General features: G+C 47.2%; 1 protein-coding gene across 1 annotated transcript in view; it reads left to right on the top strand.

The window, feature by feature from the left end:
* The first annotated feature begins 2,178 nt into the window (after positions 1 to 2,178).
* RAB10 (RAB10, member RAS oncogene family) overlaps positions 2,179 to 25,771 on the top strand; it is a 56,222-nt gene continuing 32,629 nt past the window's right edge. The window contains exon 1 of the mRNA XM_056554566.1: positions 2,179 to 2,562. Coding sequence (XP_056410541.1) covers positions 2,436 to 2,562 — 127 coding nt within the window. The 5' untranslated portion in view covers positions 2,179 to 2,435. The remainder of the gene's footprint in view (positions 2,563 to 25,771) is intronic.

Here is a 25,771-nt window from a genome sequence, read left to right on the forward strand (position 1 = left end):
GAAGACGGTTATGAGGTATTAGGTGTTGTCTGGAGACGGTTATGAGGTATTAGGTGTTGGGTGGAGACGGTTATGAGGCATTAGGTGTTGTCAGGAGAGGATATGAGGTATTAGATGTTGTCAGGAGACGGTTATGAGGCATTAGGTGTTGTCTGGAGACGGTTATGAGGTATTAGGTGTTGGGTGGAGACGGTTATGAGGCATTAGGTGTTGTCAGGAGACGGTTATGAGGTATTAGGTGTTGTCAGGAGACGGTTATGAGGCATTAGGTGTTGTCAGGAGACGGTTATGAGGTATTAGGTGTTGTCAGGAGACGGTTATGAGGCATTAGGTGTTGTCAGGAGACGGTTATGAGGTATTAGGTGTTGTCAGGAGACGGTTATGAGGCATTAGGTGTTGTCAGGAGACGGTTATGAGGTATTAGGTGTTGTCTGGAGACGGTTATGAGGTATTAAGTGTTGTCTGGAGACGGTTATGAGGTATTAGGTGTTGTCAGGAGACGGTTATGAGGTATAAGGTGTTGTCAGGAGACTGTTATGAGGTATTAGGTGTTGTCAGGAGACGGTTATGAGGTATTAGATGTTGTCAGCAGACGGATATGAGGCATTAGGTGTTGTCAGGAGACGGTTGTGAGGTATTAGGTGTTGTCAGGAGACGGTTATGAGGTATTAGGTGTTGTCAGGAGACGGTTATGAGGTATTAGGTGTTGTCAGGAGACGGTTATGAGGTATTAGGTGTTGTCAGGAGACGGTTATGAGGTATTAGGTGTTGTCAGGAGACGGTTATGAGGTATTAGGTGTTGTCAGGAGACGGTTATGAGGTATTAGGTGTTGTCAGGAGACGGTTATGAGGTATTAGGTGTTGTCAGGAGACGGTTATGAGGTATTAGGTGTTGTCAGGAGACGGTTATGAGGTATTAGGTGTTGTCTGGAGACGGTTATGAGGTATTAGGTGTTGTCAGGAGACGGTTATGAGGTATTAGGTGTTGTCAGGAGACGGTTATGAGGTATTAGGTGTTGTCAGGAGACTGTTATGAGGTATTAGGTGTTGGGTGGAGACGGTTATGAGGTATTAGATGTTGTCAGGAGACGGTTATGAGGTATTAGGTGTTGTCTGGAGACGGTTATGAGGTATTAGGTGTTGTCAGGAGACGGTTATGAGGTATTAGGTGTTGTCTGGAGACGGTTATGAGGTATTAGGTGGAGACGGTTATGAGGTATTAGGTGTTGTCAGGAGACGGTTATGAGGTATTAGGTGTTGTCTGGAGACGGTTATGAGGTATTAGGTGTTGTCAGGAGACGGTTATGAGGTATTAGGTGTTGTCTGGAGACGGTTATGAGGTATTAGGTGTTGTCAGGAGACGGTTATGAGGTATTAGGTGTTGTCTGGAGACTGTTATGAGGTATTAGGTGTTGTCAGGAGACGGTTATGAGGTATTAGGTGTTGTCAGGAGACGGATATGAGGTATTAGATGTTGTCAGCAGACGGATATGAGGTATTAGGTGTTGTCAGGAGACTGTTATGAGGCATTAGGTGTTGTCAGGAGACGGTTATGAGGTATTAGATGTTGTCAGGAGACGGTTATGAGGTATTAGGTGTTGTCAGGAGATGGTTATGAGGCATTAGGTGTTGTCAGGAGACGGTTATGAGGCATTAGGTGTTGTCTGGAGACGGTTATGAGGTATTAGGTGTTGTCAGGAGACGGATATGAGGTATTAGGTGTTGTCAGGAGACTGTTATGAGGTATTAGATGTTGTCAGGAGACGGTTATGAGGTATTAGGTGTTGTCTGGAGACTGTTATGAGGTATTAGGTGTTGTCAGGAGACGGTTATGAGGTATTAGATGTTGTCAGGAGACGGTTATGAGGTATTAGGTGTTGTCTGGAGACGGTTATGAGGTATTAGGTGTTGTCAGGAGACGGATATGAGGTATTAGATGTTGTCAGCAGACGGATATGAGGTGTTCCTACTATGTTCTTAATGAAGTTTGTTCTATTTAGTGAATTTCTTGCGAACAGTAAAGTTTATTCTATTTTGTGATTTTTTTTTACTGCCAATAAAGTTTATTTAAAAAAAAAAGAAAAGAAAAAAGGCCACTAAAGTTGACACATGCGCGCTGCAGCCTCACCCTCTACGTGCGCGCTCACGTGACGGGCGTGTCTCCGCTGCGGCAGGGCGGGCTGTGGGCGCGCGTCGGTGGGAGGGGCCGCCATTTTGTCCCGGTGAGGCCCTAGAGGAGGAGCCTGCAGAAGAAGGGAAGAGACGCGGGGAGGAGGCGGAGAGCCCGGGCAGCCTTACAGCCTTACGGAACGGCTTGTTGTCGGTAGCGGCTTCGGCGGGTGTGCCCGGTACTGGGGAGGGGCCCGTGTATGACGAGACCGCCGAGTGGCGGCCGCGACTGATCGGAGAGGGGTCCCCGGGGGAGAGCAGGGCCCATGGCGAAGAAGACGTACGACCTGCTCTTCAAGCTGCTGCTCATAGGAGACTCAGGGGTGGGGAAGACCTGCGTCCTCTTCCGCTTCTCGGATGATGCCTTCAACACCACCTTCATCTCCACCATCGGTGAGTGACGGGGCCTCAGTGTGTAAGGACGGGGGCCACAATGTGTATGGACGGGGGCCACAATGTGTATGGACGGGGGCCTCAGTGTGTAAGGACGGGGGCCTCAGTGTGTAAGGACGGGGGCCTCAGTGTGTAAGGACGGGGGCCTCAGTGTGTAAGGACGGGGGCCTCAGTGTGTAAGGACGGGGGCCACAATGTGTATGGACGGGGGCCACAATGTATAAGGACGGGGGCCACAATGTATAAGGACGGGGGCCACAATGTATAAGGACGGGGACCACAATGTATAAGGACGGGGGCCACAATGTGTATGAACGGGGGCCACAATGTGTATGGACGGGGGCCACAATGTATAAGGACGGGGGCCACAATGTATAAGGACGGGGGGGGGGGCCACAATGTATAAGGACGGGGGGGGGGGGCACAATGTATATGGACGGGGGCCACAATGTATAAGGACGGGGGGGGGGGGCACAATGTATATGGACGGGGGCCACAATGTATAAGGACGGGGGGCCACAGTGTATGGACGGGGGCCACAATGTATAAGGACGGGGGGCCACAGTGTATGGACGGGGGGGCCACAATGTATAAGGACGGGGGGGCCACAATGTATAAGGACGGGGGGGGCCACAATGTGTATGAACGGGGGCCACAATGTATAAGGACGGGGACCACAATGTATATGGACGGGGGCCACAATGTATATGGACGGGGGCCACAATGTATATGGACGGGGGGGGCCACAATGTATATGGACGGGGGGGGCCACAATGTATATGGACGGGGGGGGGCCACAATGTATATGGACGGGGGGGGGCCACAATGTATATGGACGGGGGGGGGGCCACAATGTATATGGACGGGGGGGGGGGCCACAATGTGTATGGACGGGGGGGGGCCACAATGTGTATGGACGGGGGGGGCCACAATGTGTATGGACGGGGGGGGGGCACAATGTATATGGACGGGGGGGGGGGGCCACAATGTATATGGACGGGGGGGGGGGGCCACAATGTATATGGACGGGGGGGGGGGGGCCACAATGTATATGGACGGGGGGGGGGGGCCACAATGTATATGGACGGGGGGGGGGGGGCCACAATGTATATGGACGGGGGGGGGGGGCCACAATGTATATGGACGGGGGGGGGGGCCACAATGTGTATGGACGGGGGGGGGGGCCACAATGTGTATGGACGGGGGGGGGGGCCACAATGTGTATGGACGGGGGGGGGGGCCACAATGTGTATGGACGGGGGGGGGGGCCACAATGTGTATGGACGGGGGGGGGGGGGCCACAATGTGTATGGACGGGGGGGGGGGGCCACAATGTGTATGGACGGGGGGGGGGGGCCACAATGTGTATGGACGGGGGGGGGGGGCCACAATGTGTATGGACGGGGGGGGAGGGCCACAATGTGTATGGACGGGGGGGGGGGGCCACAATGTGTATGGACGGGGGGGGGCCACAATGTGTATGGACGGGGGGGGGGGCCACAATGTGTATGGACGGGGGGGGGGGCCACAATGTATATGGACGGGGGGGGGGGGGGGCCACAATGTATATGGACGGGGGGGGGGGGGGCCACAATGTGTATGGACGGGGGGGGGGCCACAATGTGTATGGACGGGGGGGGGGGCCACAATGTGTATGGACGGGGGGGGGGGGCCACAATGTGTATGGACGGGGGGGGGGCCACAATGTGTATGGACGGGGGGGGGGGGGCCACAATGTGTATGGACGGGGGGGGGGGCCACAATGTGTATGGACGGGGGGGGGGGCCACAATGTGTATGGACGGGGGGGGGGCCACAATGTGTATGGACGGGGGGGGGGGGCCACAATGTGTATGGACGGGGGGGGGGGCCACAATGTGTATGGACGGGGGGGGGGGCCACAATGTGTATGGACGGGGGGGGGCCACAATGTGTATGGACGGGGGGGGGGGGGCCACAATGTATATGGACGGGGGGGGGGGGCCACAATGTATATGGACGGGGGGGGGGGGCCACAATGTATAAGGACGGGGGGGCCACAATGTGTATGAACGGGGGCCACAATGTATAAGGACGGGGACCACAATGTATATGGACGGGGGCCACAATGTATATGGACGGGGGCCACAATGTATATGGACGGGGGGGGCCACAATGTATATGGACGGGGGGGGCCACAATGTATATGGACGGGGGGGGCCACAATGTATATGGACGGGGGGGGCCACAATGTATATGGACGGGGGGGGCCACAATGTATATGGACGGGGGGGGCCACAATGTATATGGACGGGGGGGGCCACAATGTATATGGACGGGGGGGGGCCACAATGTGTATGGACGGGGGGGGGGCCACAATGTGTATGGACGGGGGGGGGGGCCACAATGTGTATGGACGGGGGGGGGGGCCACAATGTGTATGGACGGGGGGGGGGCCACAATGTGTATGGACGGGGGGGGGGGGGCCACAATGTATATGGACGGGGGGGGGGGGCCACAATGTATATGGACGGGGGGGGGGGCCACAATGTATAAGGACGGGGGGGCCACAATGTGTATGAACGGGGGCCACAATGTATAAGGACGGGGACCACAATGTATATGGACGGGGGCCACAATGTATATGGACGGGGGCCACAATGTATATGGACGGGGGGGGCCACAATGTATATGGACGGGGGGGGGCCACAATGTATATGGACGGGGGGGGGCCACAATGTATATGGACGGGGGGGGGCCACAATGTGTATGGACGGGGGGGGGCCACAATGTGTATGGACGGGGGGGGCCACAATGTGTATGGACGGGGGGGGGCACAATGTGTATGGACGGGGGGGGGCCACAATGTATATGGACGGGGGGGGGGCCACAATGTATATGGACGGGGGGGGGGGGGCCACAATGTATATGGACGGGGGGGGGGGCCACAATGTATATGGACGGGGGGGGGGGGCCACAATGTATATGGACGGGGGGGGGGGCCACAATGTGTATGGACGGGGGGGGGGGGCCACAATGTGTATGGACGGGGGGGGGGGGCCACAATGTGTATGGACGGGGGGGGGGCCACAATGTGTATGGACGGGGGGGGGGCCACAATGTGTATGGACGGGGGGGGGGCCACAATGTGTATGGACGGGGGGAGGGCCACAATGTGTATGGACGGGGGGGGAGGGCCACAATGTGTATGGACGGGGGGGGAGGGCCACAATGTGTATGGACGGGGGGGGGGGCCACAATGTGTATGGACGGGGGGGGGGCCACAATGTGTATGGACGGGGGGGGGGCCACAATGTGTATGGACGGGGGGGGGGGCCACAATGTGTATGGACGGGGGGGGGGGGGCCACAATGTGTATGGACGGGGGGGGGGGCCACAATGTGTATGGACGGGGGGGGGGGGCCACAATGTGTATGGACGGGGGGGGGGGCCACAATGTGTATGGACGGGGGGGGGGGGGCCACAATGTGTATGGACGGGGGGGGGGGCCACAATGTGTATGGACGGGGGGGGGGGGGCCACAATGTGTATGGACGGGGGGGGGGGGGGCCACAATGTGTATGGACGGGGGGGGGGGCCACAATGTGTATGGACGGGGGGGGGGGGGCACAATGTGTATGGACGGGGGGGGGGGGCCACAATGTGTATGGACGGGGGGGGGGGGGCCACAATGTGTATGGACGGGGGGGGGGGGCCACAATGTGTATGGACGGGGGGGGGGGGGCCACAATGTGTATGGACGGGGGGGGGGGCCACAATGTGTATGGACGGGGGGGGGGGGCCACAATGTGTATGGACGGGGGGGGGGGGGGCCACAATGTGTATGGACGGGGGGGGGGGGGGGCCACAATGTGTATGGACGGGGGGGGGGGGGGCCACAATGTGTATGGACGGGGGGGGGGGGGGCCACAATGTGTATGGACGGGGGGGGGGGGGGCCACAATGTGTATGGACGGGGGGGGGGGGGGGCCACAATGTGTATGGACGGGGGGGGGGGGGGGCCACAATGTGTATGGACGGGGGGGGGGGCGGCACAATGTGTATGGACGGGGGGGGGGGCGGCACAATGTGTATGGACGGGGGGGGGGGGGCACAATGTGTATGGACGGGGGGGGGGGCCACAATGTGTATGGACGGGGGGGGGGGGCCACAATGTGTATGGACGGGGGGGGGGGGCCACAATGTGTATGGACGGGGGGGGGGGGCCACAATGTGTATGGACGGGGGGGGGGGGGGCCACAATGTGTATGGACGGGGGGGGGGGGCCACAATGTGTATGGACGGGGGGGGGGGGGCCACAATGTGTATGGACGGGGGGGGGGGGCCACAATGTGTATGGACGGGGGGGGGCCACAATGTGTATGGACGGGGGGGGCCACAATGTGTTACTGACGGGGGGGGGGGGGGCCACAATGTGTTACTGACGGGGGGGGGGGGGCACAATGTGTTACTGACGGGAGGGGGGGGGCACAATGTGTTACTGACGGGAGGGGGGGGGCACAATGTGTTACTGACGGGAGGGGGGGGGCACAATGTGTTACTGACGGGGGGGGGGGCACAATGTGTTACTGACGGGGGGGGCACAATGTGTAAGGACGGGGGGGGGGGGCCTCAATGTGTAAGGACGGGGGGGCCTCAATGTGTATGGACGGCCGTGGGGGGGGGCCACACTAAGGTGTCATAGACTGGGGTCTATGTCCTCTAAATGTATACAGGACCCCCGAGGGCCACACTGATTATACTGAGGCCTGTACTGTTCTATAGACATACAGGGCCCTCAGGGGCCACCCTGAGAGATTGCTCTCCAAAATAGTGCCCCGGGGGCCACACTGGGGTATCATAGACTGGCACACCAGGCCACACTGATAATGTAGACTGGGCCCCGAGGGCCACACTGACCGTACTGAGGCCTGTGCTGTTATATACTTAGAATATGAGATTACAGGGGCCCTGTGGGGGTGAGGGGGGGCACCATCTGTAGTAACAGGGGGTGAGGGGGGCACCATCTATAGTAATAGGGTGAGGGGGCACCATCTATAGTAATTAGTAATAGGGGGTGAGGGGGGCACCATCTATAGTAATGAGGAGTAATAGGGGGTGAGGGGGGGCACCATCTATAGTAATATGAATAGTAATAGGGGGTGAGGTGGGGGGGGGAGCACCATGAATAGTAATAGGGGGCCACTATTTTTAGTAATGCATGGATGGCCATTCCTAGAGAATCATCCTCTTGAGTTGGTCCAGTTATGGGGAACCTTCTGTGGCGCCCTCTGTATATATCTGGTGTGGTGGGTCATGTTGGGGGGGCTCCTGGTCACATGGTTAGGGCCGGTGATTGACAGCAGGAAGTTGTTGGCCCGACACCTCGCTGTGATGTTGTTTATCCAGTTTTGGGAGTTTTGTGCGGTGATGAGTCCTGTACTGAGGAGGTGCCTGGAGACAGATGATCCCGTGATGGGGGAGGGGGGGCTGCGGACTGTACATGCGGAGCCCCCAGGAGATAGCACCCAGTGTCATAGTGAGGTCTCGGGAGTCTTCCCTTATTTTGGGATGTACATAATTGGGGGGGGGGGGGGGGGATGACTTAGCTGCTAGAAGACAGATTTCTGAGCTGGTATGTAGTCCGGGACTGTCTGCAGCAGGGTTACCTCTGTCTTCTGGGGGTCCTCATCCTGGGATCTGCTGAAGAGTTGTCTGGTGTCTCCCTCTGCAGGTGGTCTGAGAGCAGTCATGTCCTCCTAGCAGTCTGTAGTTGGGTGTTGGACTAGGATGCAGCTCCCGGATGGTCCTCTGATGTGACTCTTATTTGGGGTCCCTATAGTTGACCACAGACTATGGACTAGGATGCAGCTCCCGGATGGTCCTCTGATGTGACTCTTATTTGGGGTCCCTATAGTTGACCACAGACTATGGACTAGGATGCAGCTCCCGGATGGTCCTCTGATGTGACTCTATTTGGGGTCCCTATAGTTGACCACAGACTATGGACTAGGATGCAGCTCCCGGATGGTCCTCTGATGTGACTCTTATTTGGGGTCCCTATAGTTGACCACAGACTATGGACTAGGATGCAGCTCCCGGATGGTCCTCTGCAGCTCCTGTAATTATCAGCCGCTGCACTGTACTGTACTATCCTGTGCCTGGGCTGCAAAAACAAACGAAATAAACTTTAACTCCCCTTCCGACGTTCCCCGTTACTGGCCTCACGGTCCCTCCGCTGCGGTCCTCGGGATGGGAACATCACAGAGCCGTCAGCCTAGCTCTGTCCGCAGCGATGTCCCGCCTTGGCCGGTGATAGGCTGAGCGCACTGTCATGTAAGGAGCCGGCCAGCTATCGCTGCGGCCGGAAATAGGCTGTCGGATCTGTGACGTTCCTGTCCCCGGGACAGTGAGGCCGGTAACGTGGAACGTCAGAAGGGGAGTTAAAGTTCATTTTGTTTGTTTTTTGCAGCCCGGCACAGGATAGTACAGTACAGTACAGCGGCTAATAATTATTTGGGGGGGGGGGGGGGGGGACAGAAGCCGTGCTCGCGGGTGACATATGATTAGTTCCGCGATGTGGGGGACAGCGCAGCGCTGGGCTGATCAACCGGGGGGGGGGGGGGGGGGGGAGAGAAGCAGGTCACATGATTGGGGGGGTGGAAAATACTGTTAAATACCGTGGAAGCACCATAACTTACAAAAATACCATGATACACATTTTTGGTCATACCACCCAGCTCTGGCATGGTCCTCTGATGCGTCCTCAGTGACTTATTGGGGGGTCCCTTCATCTGACCAGACTATGGACTAGGATGCAGCTCCCGGATGGTCCTCTGATGTGACTCTTATTCGGGGTCCCTATTGACCACAGACTATGGACTAGGATGCAGCTCCCAGATGGTCCTCTGATGTGACTCTTATTCGGGGTCCCTATTGTTGACCACAGACTATGGACTAGGATGCAGCTCCCAGATGGTCCTCTGATGTGACTCTTATTGGGGGTCCCTATTGTTGACCACAGCCTATGGACTAGGATGCAGCTCCCGGATGGTCCTCTCCTGTTGCGCCCTCGTGGTTTCGCTCTTGCCCTACGCTTTAGTGGCTGCGGCTAAGACATTTTTGGAATTGTCTACAGATAAACAGAACAAGGTTCAGAAGTGAATTCTTTGAAAGTCAGAGATGAGTTCCCGGCCAATATGGGTGGAGTCCGGGTGGCTGGGTGCTGTGCGCCGCGTGTAAAGCTTCTCTGGGCGTTCACGTCTTCAGATAGTGTGTTCTATAGTCTAGTAAAAGAATGCGGCAATTATAAGATTAAGTCATGGCCGTCCACCCTCCGAGGAGAAGACGCCTCAGACTCCTGGTGACCATCTTAAGATTGTCTTATGCTAGTGTAATATATGTACACAGTGATCTCACCAGCAGAATAGTGAGTACAGCTCTGCAGTATAATACAGGATATAACTCAGGATCAGTACAGGATAAGTAATGTATGTACACAGTGATCTCACCAGCAGAATAGTGAGTACAGCTCTGGGGTATAATACAGGATATAACTCAGGATCAGTACAGGATAAGTAATGTAATGTATGTACACAGTGACCTCACCAGCAGAATAGTGAGTACAGCTCTGGAGTATAATACAGGATATAACTCAGGATCAGTACAGGATAAGTAATGTAATGTATGTACACAGTGATCTCACCAGCAGAATAGTGAGTACAGCTCTGCAGTATAATACAGGATATAACTCAGGATCAGTACAGGATAAGTAATGTAATGTATGTACACAGTGATCTCACCAGCAGAATAGTGAGTACAGCTCTGGAGTATAATACAGAATATAACTCAGGATCAGTACAGGATAAGTAATGTAATGTATGTACACAGTGATCTCACCAGCAGAATAGTGAGTACAGCTCTGGAGTATAATACAGGATATAACTCAGGATCAGTACAGGATAAGTAATGTAATGTATGTACACAGTGACCTCACCAGCAGAATAGTGAGTACAGCTCTGGAGTATAATACAGGATATAACTCTGGATCAGTACAGGATCAGTAATGTAATGTATGTACACAGTGATCTCACCAGCAGAATAGTGAGTACAGCTCTGGAGTATAATACAGGATATAACTCAGGATCAGTACAGGATAAGTAATGTAATGTATGTACACAGTGATCTCACCAGCAGAATAGTGAGTACAGCTCTGGAGTATATAGCACAGGATATAACTCGGGATCAGTACAGGATAAGTAATGTAATGTATGTACACAGTGACCCCACCAGCAGAATAGTGAGTACAGCTCTGGAGTATAATACAGGATATAACCTAGGATCAGTACAGGATAAGTAATGTATGTACACAGTGACCTCACCAGCAGAATAGTGAGTACAGCTCTGGAGTATAATACAGGATATAACTCAGGATCAGTACAGGATAAGTAATGTAATGTATGTACACAGTGACCTCACCAGCAGAATAGTGAGTACAGCTCTGGGGTATAATACAGGATATAACTCAGGATCAGTACAGGATAAGTAATGTAATGTATGTACACAGTGACCTCACCAGCAGAATAGTGAGTACAGCTCTGGAGTATATAGCACAGGATAAGGAATGCAGATGTGCCGTCTCTCGTGTGCTCCCCTCTCAGGCCTATATAGACTTGTCTGGAGGAGGGATGAGACACTTGCAGGGTAATCTGAAGGGTACGCCGTGCTGTGCCCAGCTGGAGCAGACGCCACTTGTCTCATCTTGCAGAGCAGCATGTGCCAGCATCAGGCGTCCACCATTGAGGAGGCAGAGAGGCCGGATTACCTGGTGCTGAATGTTTCCTGCTCTGTGTAGATTCCCGGATAGCGGAGCTCTCTCGCCTTACACAAGTCTAGTAATGTGACCGGTGTGACATGCAGATATCACTGGGCCTGTGCACGCTGCTCTGCAGCCCTTCCAGGCATAATGGAGGAATGTGTTCATGGCATAAAAATAACCAGTGACGCTGCACACGTGGTCAGGCTCGTCTGCTGGGCAGGTAGCCTCACCGCCGTCATGTACGGCTACTAACAGCAGCTTTATAGATGATAAATATATATATAATCTCCATGTTATCTCCCTTATTCAGTTTTCTTCAGTTTTTCTTACGTTGCATTTGTAAAGCAAAGCTGCGGTGTAAAGCAGCAAGGAACGACAACATCCTGAACCTCTGAGACATAAGATGGCTGTGATCAGTGATACTTATCCTAGAAGTTATTTTTCGCTGCTGCTTTCCTTTTAAAGGGGTTCTCCGCTGGAACAAACTGTTCCGAACGCTGGAGCATGTGATGTCATAACCCCGCCCCAGCATGTCACGCCCCACCCCCTCAATGCAAGTCTATGGGAGGGGGCGTGGCGGCTGTCACGCCCCCTCCCATAGACTTGCATTGAGGGGGTGGGGCGTGACATCATGATGTGGCGGGGTTATGACATCACAAGCTCCAGCATTTGGAACAGTTTGTTCCAAGCGCTGAGAAGTGGAGTACCCCTTTAAACCTGTGTCTTATATATGAGCCCTGAAGGTGTCCTGGCATCGCCCGCCTCTCCCTCACGTTGCAGTATGGCCCACTAGACAGGATGTAATATATAGACTTTCTGTTCCCTGTATATGAGCGCGCAGGATTTAGTGTCCGTGTGTTATCATAGTACTAGCAACTCTTCCAGTAAGTTTCTGTTCATCTTATTATTTCAAGAACTCTGCAGCCAGTAAACAAAAATATTTTCTTTTAAAAGGGAAACTGTCTTATCCGATCTGTAGACATAATGTTATAGAGCAGGAGGAGCTGAGCAGATGATATATACAATACAGTATAATCTGCAGGAATCATGTTATAGAGCAGATGATATATACAATACAGTACAATCTGCAGGTATCATGTTATAGAGCAGGAGGAGCTGAGAAGATATATACAATACAGTACAATCTGCAGGTGTCAGGTTATAGAGCAGGAGGAGCTGAGCAGAAGATATATACAATACAGTATAATCTGCAGGTAACATGTAGCTGAGCAGATGATATATACAATACAGTATAATCTGCAGGTATCATGTTATAGAGCAGGAGGAGCTGAGCAGATGATATATACAATACAGTACAATCTGCAGGTATCATGTTATAGAGCAGGAGGAGCTGAGCAGATGATATATACAATACAGTACAATCTGCAGGGATCATGTTATAGAGCAGAAGGAGCTGAGCAGATGATATATACAATACAGTATAATCTGCAGGTAACATGTAGCTGAGCAGATGATATATACAATACAGTATAATCTGCAGGTATCATGTTATAGAGCAGGAGGAGCTGAGCAGATGATATATACAATACAGTACAATCTGCAGGTATCATGTTATAGAGCAGGAGGAGCTGAGCAGATGATATATACAATACAGTACAATCTGCAGGGATCATGTTATAGAGCAGAAGGAGCTGAGCAGATGATATATACAATACAGTACAATCTGCAGGTATCATGTTATAGAGCAGGAGGAGCTGAGCAGATGATATATACAATACAGTACAATCTGCAGGTATCATGTTATAGAGCAGGAGGAGCTAAACAGATGATATATACCATACAGTACAATTTGCAGGTATCATGTTATAGAGCAGGAGCAGCTGAGCAGATGATATATACAATACAGTACAATCTGCAGGTATCATGTTATAGAGCAGGAGGAGTTGAGAAGATATATACAATACAGTACAATCTACAGGTGTCAGATTATAGAGCAGGAGGAGCTGAGCAGATGATATATACAATACAGTATAATCTGCAGGTATCATGTTATAGAGGAGGAGGAGCTGAGCAGATGATATATACAATACAGTACAATCTGCAGGAATCATGTTATAGAGCAGGAGGAGATGAGCAGATGATATATACAATACAGTACAATCTGCAGGTATCATGTTATAGAGCAGGATGAGCTGAGCAGATGATATATACAATACAGTACAATCTACAGGTATCATGTTATAGAGCAGGAGGAGCTGAGCAGATGATATATACAATACAGTACAATCTGCAGGTATCATGTTATAGAGGAGGAATAGCTGAGCAGATGATATATATACAATACAATCTACAGGTATGTTATAGAGCAGGAGGAGCTGAGAAGATATATACAATACAGTACAATCTGCAGGTGTCAGGTTATAGAGGAGGAGGAGCTGAGCAGATGATATATATATATACACAATACAGTACAATCTGCAGGTATCATGTTGTAGAGCAGGATGAGCTAAACAGATGATATATACAATACAGTACAATCTGCAGGAATCATGTTATAGAGCAGGAGGAGCTGAGCAGATGATATATACAATACAGTACAATCTGCAGGAATCATGTTATAGAGCAGGAGGAGCTGAGCAGATGATATATACAATGCAATACAATCTACAGACATCATGTTATAGAGCAGGAGGAGCTGAGCAGATGATATATACAATACAGTACAATCTGCAGGTATCATGTTATAGAGCAGGAGAGCTGAGCAGATGATATATACAATGCAATACAATCTACAGACATCATGTTATAGAGCAGGAGGAGCTGAGCAGATAATATATACAATACAGTATAATCTGCAGGAATCATGTTATAGAGCAGGAGGAGCTGAGCAGATGATATATACAATACAATACAGTACAATCTGCAGGTATCATGTTATAGAGCAGGAGGAATTGAGCAGATAATATATACAATACAGTACAATCTGCAGGAATCATGTTATAGAGCAGGAGGAGCTGAGCAGATAATATATACAATACAGTATAATCTGCAGGTATCATGTTATAGAGCAGGAGGAGCTGAGCAGATTATATATACAATACAGTACAATCTGCAGGAATCATGTTATAGAGCAGGAGGAGCTGAGCAGATGATATATACAATACAGTACAATCTGCAGGTATCATGTTATAGAGCAGAAGGAGCTGAGCAGATAATATATACAATACAGTACAATCTGCAGGTATCATGTTATAGAGCAGGAGGAGCTGAGCAGATTATATATACAATACAGTACAATCTGCAGGAATCATGTTATAGAGCAGGAGGAGCTGAGCAGATGATATATACAATGCAATACAATCTGCAGGTATCATGTTATAGAGCAGAAGGAGCTGAGCAGATAATATATACAATACAGTACAATCTGCAGGAATCATGTTATAGAGCAGAAGGAGCTGAGCAGATGATATATACAATACAGTATAATCTGCAGGTATCATGTTATAGAGCAGGAGGAGCTGAGCAGATGATATATACAATACAGTACAATCTGCAGGAATCATGTTATAGAGCAGGGGGAGCTGAGCAGGTTGTTGGTTTTCAGGAAAATTTCCAGGATAACCTAATTTATTCATGTAAATGTTATTTCTGGGCTAAGTAGTCATGTGGGCGGTGCTAACCAGTGATTGACGGCTCTTTCTACATGCACACTGTTACACAGCTGCCAATCATTAGGTAGAACCAACCCACGTGACTAATTAGCCCAAAATGAGCAGATTTACATGAATACATTATGTTAATCTGACAACTATCAATCTGTTCAGCTCCTCCTGCTCTGTACCCTGATCCCTGCATTTTAATGTGATAGGTTCCCTTTAAATCCAGGACATGAGAAATACACTGTACAGGGGTGTGGAAATTTACTAAAAATTCTGCTCGTCCACGGGACTAAAACGGAGCAAAATCTACTCTACCCTCTTGACGATCCACTTGTTCGGGCCAATTTTCGCTTTTACGCTCTCGTTTTTTCCTCCTTGCCCTATAATAGCCATAACTACCTACTATAATGGTACCTTTTTAATTTTTCAATAACATCATATTCTCCGAACCAAAAAAAAAAAATATATATATATATATATATATATATATATATATATATATATATAATATAGATAGATAGATATATATATATATATATATATATATATATATATATATATATATATATATATATATATATATATTTATATATATATATATATTGGGTGAGGTGCAATTGAAATGGTAAAAGATAATTTAGCAAATTTGGTGGTTTTCATTTCTACGCCATTTACCTTGTGGCTGAGATAACGTTGTTTTTATACTTCAGGTCACCTGATTACAGCGATAACAGATTTCTATAGTTTCCGTCATGTTTTACAAATGTTGAACAAATTCTGAACTTTTTCAAATATTTTTAATTGCCATTTTTTGACCCCTGTATCTTTTTCTTTTTTGCGCCATAATCAGTTTTTTGTATAGGTACCATTTTGGTATTGATCTGACTTTTTAATGTGTTAACAGTTTTTCTGGGATATTATAAAAATTGCAATTCTGTGTTTTTATTTTTTTTTTATTTTTTATAATATTATTTTACATTTACGTCATTTACCATATTGGATACATATTGTTATATTTTAATAGTTCGTACATTTACACACGCAGCGATACTAAATGATTATTTTTATGTTTACATGTTTTTATATAGGAAAAAGGGGGTGGTTTGAACTTTTAACATGGAAGGGGTTAAGGTGTCTTTTTAAACTTATTACAACTTTTTTTTTTTTTTTTTTTTTTTTACACTTTACACTTTATTAAACTTTTAGGAGGAATCATTAGATTCCTCATACAGGTCAATAGAGATCTATTGAACTCCATTGATCTGTGTGCTCTGTGATCCATTGATAGTCTAGTCCAGCCAGGATCTATCAATGACAGAGCCACAGACACTAGAGATGAGCGAACTTACAGTAAATTCAATTCGTCACGAACTTCTCGGCTCGGCAGTTGATGACTTTTCCTGCATAAATTAGTTCAGCTTTCAGGTGCTCCCGTTGGCTGGAAAAGGTGGATACAGTCCTAGGAGACTCTTTTTTTTTTTTTTTTTTTAAGGACTATATCCACCTTTTCCAGCCCACCGGAGCACCTGAAAGCTGAACTAATTTATGCAGGAAAAGACATCAACTGCCGAGCCGAGAAGTTTGTGACGAATCGAATTTACTGTAAGTTCGCTCATCTCTAACAGACACCAGGGAACAGAGGTAAGCCCTCCGGCTACCTATATAGTGGATTCCACCTGCCCTTAAATAAGGGAATGTTCCTCTTCACTGACAACAAGCAGAGGTCTTGATAATGATGCAAATACTAAAAAGCAGAGCTCTTTATTGTCGACATTCTGTTTAACAGTGTTTCCCAACCAGAGTGCCTCCAGCTGTTGCAAAACTACAACTCCCAGCATGCCCAGACAGCCGAAGGCTGTCTGGGTATGCTGGGAGTTGTAGTTTTGCAACAGCTGGAGGCACTCTGGTTGGGAATCACCGCTTTAAAGAGACGAGGGAAATCTCCTCCTTTTTTGCGGAATATAATTCTAGAATTCCAGTAAGGACTGGCATAGGAGACCTATTGTGGTAGCTGAGCTCCAGCGCCCCCCATAGACTGATGGTGATGGCACATGGCGGGCGCTGACCGGTCCTGCTGTAATGTGGTGATTTATAATGTCCTATATTCCGGCGTTCAGTGGCTCCTGTGCTGGATTATGAGGTGGTCATGTGACTTATTCAGATTATGGGAAGGATCGGTGTATGACCCCAGACCACGTGTGTTCTGACCTGCAGGGGTCATGTTATGAGGTCACCTGGTGTAACCTGTTGTCCCTCCATTATAGTTCCCCCCATATCAATAGCGCTCTGCTGCATTATTCACAGGTACACAGCTCTGGGATCAGGTGACTATTCTCTGATTTTGGCGCAGCGGCAGACAGCGCAGGCGCTCATGTAAAATTGATAGTCGGAGCGTAAAAGGGACAAAGAAGGCTCTTAGGTCTGACACCTGAGAAGCCTCAGGTTACCTGTCACCTCTGCTGTGTGCGCAGCTGAGTGCAGGCTACTGCTCCCTGTTATCTGCCATCGGGGGGGGGGGTAATGGTCATAGATCTCCTCATCATGGAAGGGTCTGTAACTTTCTGATTTGTTTTGCGACAGTTCTCACCATTTTCTTTGCTTTCACTGAAGGTGAAACTTAACGTACAAAGGGTTAAATCTTCCTCTCCCTCCTGTACCCCCCATGCTAGTACTTGCCCCTCCCTCCTGGAGCCCCTCACGCTAGTACTTGCCCCTCCCTCCTGGACCCCCCCTCACGCTAGTACTTGCCCCTCCCTCCTGGAGCCCCTCGTGCTAGAACTTGCCCCTCGCGCTAGTACTTGCCCCTCCCTCCTGGAGCCCCTCGCGCTAGTACTTGCCCCTCCCTCCTGGAGCCCCCTCGCGCTAGTACTTGCCCCTCCCTCCTGGAGCCCCTCGTGCTAGTAATTGCCCCTCCCTCCTGGAGCCCCTCGCGCTAGTAATTGCCCCTCCCTCCTGGAGCCCCTCGCGCTAGAACTTGCCCCTCCCTCCTGGAGCCCCTCGCGCTAGTACTTGCCCCTCCCTCCTGGAGCCCCTCGCGCTAGTACTTGCCCCTCCCTCCTGGAGCCCCTCGCGCTAGTACTTGCCCCTCCCTCCTGGAGCCCCCTCGCGCTAGTACTTGCCCCTCCCTCCTGGAGCCCCCTCGCGCTAGTACTTGCCCCTCCCTCCTGGAGCCCCCTCGCGCTAGTACTTGCCCCTCCCTCCTGGAGCCCCCTCGCGCTAGTACTTGCCCCTCCCTCCTGGAGCCCCCTCGCGCTAGTACTTACCTGTCCCTGCTCTGGGTGATAACACGTGGGTGAGCAGCGTTCTTGTTGGCTTCGGTGTGAGGTCTGGGATTGAGCAGCCATTGTTAGTGCCGGCGTCACCCGATAATTATATGGATATAGTGTCGCCCTGTTCAGGCTTGTTACCGGCTGCTCCTTCATGTGCTGCTTTCTGCTGATCACATATTTAGGGAAGGAGACCTATAGGATTACATCCATGTCTGTCCTCCCGAAATATCCTGCACTGTCCTGTGTGACTCCTCAGCTTCCTGATCATCAATACAATGGACAGCAGTGCAGACCCCACCTATATATATAATCATCAATACAATGGACAGCAGTGCAGACCCCACCTATATATATATAATCATCAATACAATGGACAGCAGTGCAGACCCCACCTATATATATAATCATCAATACAATGGACAGCAATGCAGACCCCACATATATATATAATCATCAATACAATGGACAGCAGTGCAGACCCCACATATAGATATAATCATCAATATAATGGACAGCAGTGCAGACCCCACCTATATATATATATAATCATCAATACAATGGACAGCAGTGCAGACCCCATATATATATATATAATCATCAATACAATGGACAGCAGTGCAGACCCCATATATATAATCATCAATACAATGGACAGCAGTGCAGACCCCATATATATAATCATCAATACAATGGACAGCAGTGCAGACCCCACATATATATATATATATATATATATATATATATATATATATATAAAATCATCAATACAATGGACAGCAGTGCAGACCCCATATATATAATCATCAATACAATGGACAGCAGTGCAGACCCCACATATATATATATATATATATAATCATCAATACAATGGACAGCAGTGCAGACCCCACATATATATATAATCATCAATACAATGGACAGCAGTGCAGACCCCACCTGTATATATAATCAATACAATGGACAGCAGTGCAGACCCCACATGTATATATAATCATCAATACAATGGACAGCAGTGCAGACCCCACCTATATATAATCATCAATACAATGGACAGCAGTGCAGACCCCACATATATATAATCATCAATACAATGGACAGCAGTGCAGACCCCACATATATATAATCATCAATACAATGGACAGCAGTGCAGACCCCACCTATATATAATCATCAATACAATGGACAGCAGTGCAGACCCCACATATATATAATCATCAATACAATGGACAGCAGTGCAGACCCCACATATATATAATCATCAATACAATGGACAGCAGTGCAGACCCCACCTGTATATATAATCATCAATACAATGGACAGCAGTGCAGACCCCACATATATATATAATCATCAATACAATGGACAGCAGTGCAGACCCCACCTGTGTATATATAATCATCAATACAATGGACAGCAGTGCAGACCCCACATATATATATAATCATCAATACAATGGACAGCAGTGCAGACCCCACCTGTGTATATATAATCATCAATACAATGGACAGCAGTGCAGACCCCACCTATATATAATCATCAATATAATGGACAGCAGTGCAGACCCCACCTATATATAATCATCAATACAATGGACAGCAGTGCAGACCCCACATATATATAATCATCAATACAATGGACAGCAGTGCAGACCCCACCTATATATAATCATCAATACAATGGACAGCAGTGCAGACCCCACATATATATAATCATCAATACAATGGACAGCAGTGCAGACCCCACCTATATATATAATCATCAATACAATGGACAGCAGTGCAGACCACATATATATATATAATCATCAATACAATGGACAGCAGTGCAGACCCCACATATATATATAATCATCAATACAATGGACAGCAGTGCAGACCCCACCTATATATAATCATCAATACAATGGACAGCAGTGCAGACCCCACCTATATATAATCAATACAATGGACAGCAGTGCAGACCCCACCTGTATATATAATCATCAATACAATGGACAGCAGTGCAGACCCCACATATATATATAATCAATACAATGGACAGCAGTGCAGACCCCACATATATATATAATCAATACAATGGACAGCAGTGCAGACCCCACCTATATATATAATCATCAATACAATGGACAGCAGTGCAGACCCCACCTATATATAATCAATACAATGGACAGCAGTGCAGACCCCACATATATATATAATCAATACAATGGACAGCAGTGCAGACCCCACATATATATATAATCAATACAATGGACAGCAGTGCAGACCCCACATATATATATAATCATCAATACAATGGACAGCAGTGCAGACCCCACATATATATATAATCATCAATACAATGGACAGCAGTGCAGACCCCACATATATATATATATAATCATCAATACAATGGACAGCAGTGCAGACCCCACATATATATATATAATCATCAATACAATGGACAGCAGTGCAGACCCCATATATATATATAATCATCAATACAATGGACAGCAGTGCAGACCCCACCTATATATAATCATCAATACAATGGACAGCAGTGCAGACCCCATATATATATAATCATCAATACAATGGACAGCAGTGCAGACCCCACACATTATATATATATATATATATATATATAATCATCAATATAATGGACAGCAGTGCAGACCCCACATATATATAATCATCAATACAATGGACAGCAGTGCAGACCCCACCTATATATATAATCATCAATACAATGGACAGCAGTGCAGACCCCACCTATATATATATATAATCATCAATACAATGGACAGCAGTGCAGACCCCATATATATATATAATCATCAATACAATGGACAGCAGTGCAGACCCCACCTATATATATAATCATCAATACAATGGACAGCAGTGCAGACCCCACCTATATATAATCATCAATACAATGGACAGCAGTGCAGACCCCACATATATATAATCATCAATACAATGGACAGCAGTGCAGACCCCACATATATATATATAATCATCAATACAATGGACAGCAGTGCAGACCCCACATATATATATATAATCATCAATACAATGGACAGCAGTGCAGACCCCACCTGTATATAATCATCAATACAATGGACAGCAGTGCAGACCCCACATATATATATATAATCATCAATACAATGGACAGCAGTGCAGACCCCACCTATATATAATCATCAATACAATGGACAGCAGTGCAGACCCCACATATATATATAATCATCAATACAATGGACAGCAGTGCAGACCCCACATATATATATAATCATCAATACAATGGACAGCAGTGCAGACCCCACATATATATATATAATCATCAATACAATGGACAGCAGTGCAGACCCCACATATAGATATAATCATCAATATAATGGACAGCAGTGCAGACCCCACATATAGATATAATCATCAATACAATGGACAGCAGTGCAGACCCCACATATATATATATATATATATATATATATATATATATATATAATCATCAATACAATGGACAGCAGTGCAGACCCCACATATATATATATATAATCATCAATACAATGGACAGCAGTGCAGACCCCACCTATATATAATCATCAATACAATGGACAGCAGTGCAGACCCCACATATATATATAATCATCAATACAATGGACAGCAGTGCAGACCCCACCTATATATATATATACTCATCAATACAATGGACAGCAGTGCAGACCCCACATATATATATAATCATCAATACAATGGACAGCAGTGCAGACCCCACATATATATATACTCATCAATACAATGGACAGCAGTGCAGACCCCACCTGTATATATAATCATCAATACAATGGACAGCAGTGCAGACCCCACATATATATATATAATCATCAATACAATGGACAGCAGTGCAGACCCCACCTGTATATATAATCATCAATACAATGGACAGCAGTGCAGACCCCACCTATATATATAATCATCAATACAATGGACAGCAGTGCAGACCCCACCTATATATATAATCATCAATACAATGGACAGCAGTGCAGACCCCACCTATATATATAATCATCAATACAATGGACAGCAGTGCAGACCCCACCTATATATATAATCAATACAATGGACAGCAGTGCAGACCCCACCTATATATAATCAATGCAATGGACAGCAGTGCAGACCCCACATATATATATAATCAATACAATGGACAGCAGTGCAGACCCCACCTATATATAATCAATACAATGGACAGCAGTGCAGACCCCATATATATATATAATCATCAATACAATGGACAGCAGTGCAGACCCCACCTATATATATAATCAATATAATCATCAATACAATGGACAGCAGTGCAGACCCCACCTATATATATAATCATCAATACAATGGACAGCAGTGCAGACCCCACATATATATATATATATATATATATATATAATCATCAATACAATGGACAGCAGTGCAGACCCCACCTGTATATATAATCATCAATACAATGGACAGCAGTGCAGACCCCACATATATATATAATCATCAATACAATGGACAGCAGTGCAGACCCCACATATATATATAATCATCAATACAATGGACAGCAGTGCAGACCCCACCTATATATAATCATCAATACAATGGACAGCAGTGCAGACCCCACCTGTATATATAATCATCAATACAATGGACAGCAGTGCAGACCCCACATGTATATATAATCATCAATACAATGGACAGCAGTGCAGACCCCACCTATATATAATCATCAATACAATGGACAGCAGTGCAGACCCCACCTATATATAATCATCAATACAATGGACAGCAGTGCAGACCCCACCTATATATAATCATCAATACAATGGACAGCAGTGCAGACCCCATATATATATAATCAATATAATCATCAATACAATGGACAGCAGTACAGACCCCTGAAATTTTTCAAGAAAATGAAGTATTCCTCACAGGAAAGAATTGCAGTAACACAGGTTTTGCTCTACACATGTTTATTGCCTTTGTGTGTATTGGAACTAAACCAAAAAAGGAGGAAAAAAGCAAATATGACATAATGTCACCAAACTCCCAAAATGGTCTGGACAAAATTATTGGCACCTTAACTTAATATTTGGTTGCCCACCCTTTGGAAAAAAATAAGTGAAATCAGTGTCTTCCTATAACCATCAATAAGCTCCTTACACCTCTGGAATGTTGGACCACTCTTCCTATAACCATCAATAAGCTCCTTACACCTCTCAGCCGGAATGTTGGACCACTCTTCCTATAACCATCAATAAGCTCCTTACACCTCTCAGCCGGAATGTTGGACCACTCTTCCTATAACCATCAATAAGCTTTACACCTCTCAGCCGGAATGTTGGACCACTCTTCCTATAACCATCAATAAGCTTCTTACACCTCTCAGCCGGAATGTTGGACCACTCTTCCTTTACAAACTGCTCCCGGTCTCTTATTGGACGGCGCCTTTTCCCAACAGTAATTATAAGATCTCTCCACGGGTGATCAATGGGATTTAGATCTGGCCTCATTGCTGCCACTTCAGAACTCTCCAGCGCTTTGTTGTCATCCATTTCTGGGGCTTTTTGACGTATGTTTGGGGTCATTGTCCTGCTGGAAGACCCAAGATCTCAGACACAAACCCAGCTTTCTGACACTGGGCTGTACAGTGCGACCCAAAATCCATTGATAATCCTCAGATTTCATGATGTCTTGTACACATTCAAGGCCCCCAGTGCCAGAGGCAGCAAAACAACCCCAAAACATCACTGACCTCCACCATATGTCACTGTAGGTCCTGTGTTCTTTTCTTTGTAGGCCTCATTCCGTTTTCGGTAAACAGTAGAATGATTTGCTTTACCAAAAAGCTCTATCTTGGTCTCATCTGTCCACAAGACGTTCCCAGAAGGATTTTGGTTACTCAAGTTTATTTTGACAAAATGTAGTCTTGTTTTTTATGTCTCTGTGTCAGCAGTGGGGTCCTCCTGGGTCTCCTCCATAGTGGGGTCCTCCTGGGTCTCCTCCATAGTGGGGGTCCTCCTGGGTCTCCTCCATAGTGGGGGTCCTCCTGGGTCTCCTCCATAGTGGGGGTCCTCCTGGGTCTCCTCCATAGTGGGGGTCCTCCTGGGTCTCCTCCATAGTGGGGGTCCTCCTGGGTCTCCTCCATAGTGGGGTCCTCCTGGGTCTCCTCCATAGCATTTCATTTAAATGTGGACGGATAGTTCGCGCTGACACTGATGCTCCCTGAGCCTGCAGGACAGCTTGAATATCTTTGGAACTTGTTTGGGGCTGCTTATCCACCATCCGGATTATCCTGCGGTGACACCTTTCATCAATTTTTCTCTTCCGTCCATGCCCAGGGAGATTAGCTACATTGCCATGGGTTGCAAACTTCTTGATAATGTTGCGCACTGTGGATGAAGGCAAATCTAGATCTCTGGAGATGGACTTGTAACCTTTAGATTATTGATATTCTTCCATAATTTTGGTTCTCAGGTCCTCAGACAATTCTCTTCTCCTCTTTCTGTTGTCCATGCTTAGTGTGGCACACACAGATTCACAATGCAAAGACTAAGTGAACTTCTCTCCTTTTTATCTGCTTTCAGGTGTGATTTTTATATTGCGCACACCTGTTACTTGCCCCAGGTGAGTATAAAGGAACATCACATGCTTGAAACAATCTTATTTATCCACAATTTTGAAAGGGTGCCAATAATTTTGTCCAGCCCATTTTTGGAGTTTGGTGACATTATGTCCGATTTTGCTTTTTTTCCTCCTTTTTTGGTTTAGTTCCAATACACACAAAGGGAATAAACGTGTGTAGCAAAACATGTGTTACTGCAATCCTTTCCTGTGAGGAATACTTCATTTTATAGAAAAATGTCAGGGGTGCCAATATTTACGGCCATGACTGTATCAATATAATCATCAATACAATGGATATCTGTGCAGACCTGTACATCCCTATCAATATAAAGTCTGAGCCCAGGAAATATATATATTCGATCCCCTGTGGAGGCAGCCGGAGGGTTCACCTCTTCATCCATTGCTGCCCCTTGGATCTGCCTAGAGCAGGCTCAAAATAAACACAGATCAATGGAGTTCAATAGAACTGCATTGATCTGTATGAGGAATCTAATGATTTCTCCTAATAGTGTATTAAAAATAAAAGTTTTAATAAGTTTTAAAAAACACTCATTAACCCCTTCCATATTAAATGTTCATATCCCCCCCCCCCCTTTTCCAATATTCTATATAAAAAAATATGTAAACATAATAATCATATTTGGTATTGGCATGTTCGTAATTGTTCGAACTATTAACATTTAACACTATATATCCTGTAGGTTCAATGGCAGTAATGTAAAAAAATATCAAATCACAGAATTGCGTTTGTTTATAACCTATCCCAGAAAAATTTGTGTTCAAAAAGTTCGATCCATACCAAAATGGTACCAATACAAACAGCAGTTTACAGCCCAGTATACGGAAAAATAAAAATGTTATAGGGGTCAGGATTTTTTTT

Source organism: Hyla sarda, unplaced genomic scaffold, assembly GCF_029499605.1.
Source record: "Hyla sarda isolate aHylSar1 unplaced genomic scaffold, aHylSar1.hap1 scaffold_794, whole genome shotgun sequence".
Classification (NCBI taxonomy): Eukaryota; Metazoa; Chordata; class Amphibia; order Anura; family Hylidae; genus Hyla; species Hyla sarda.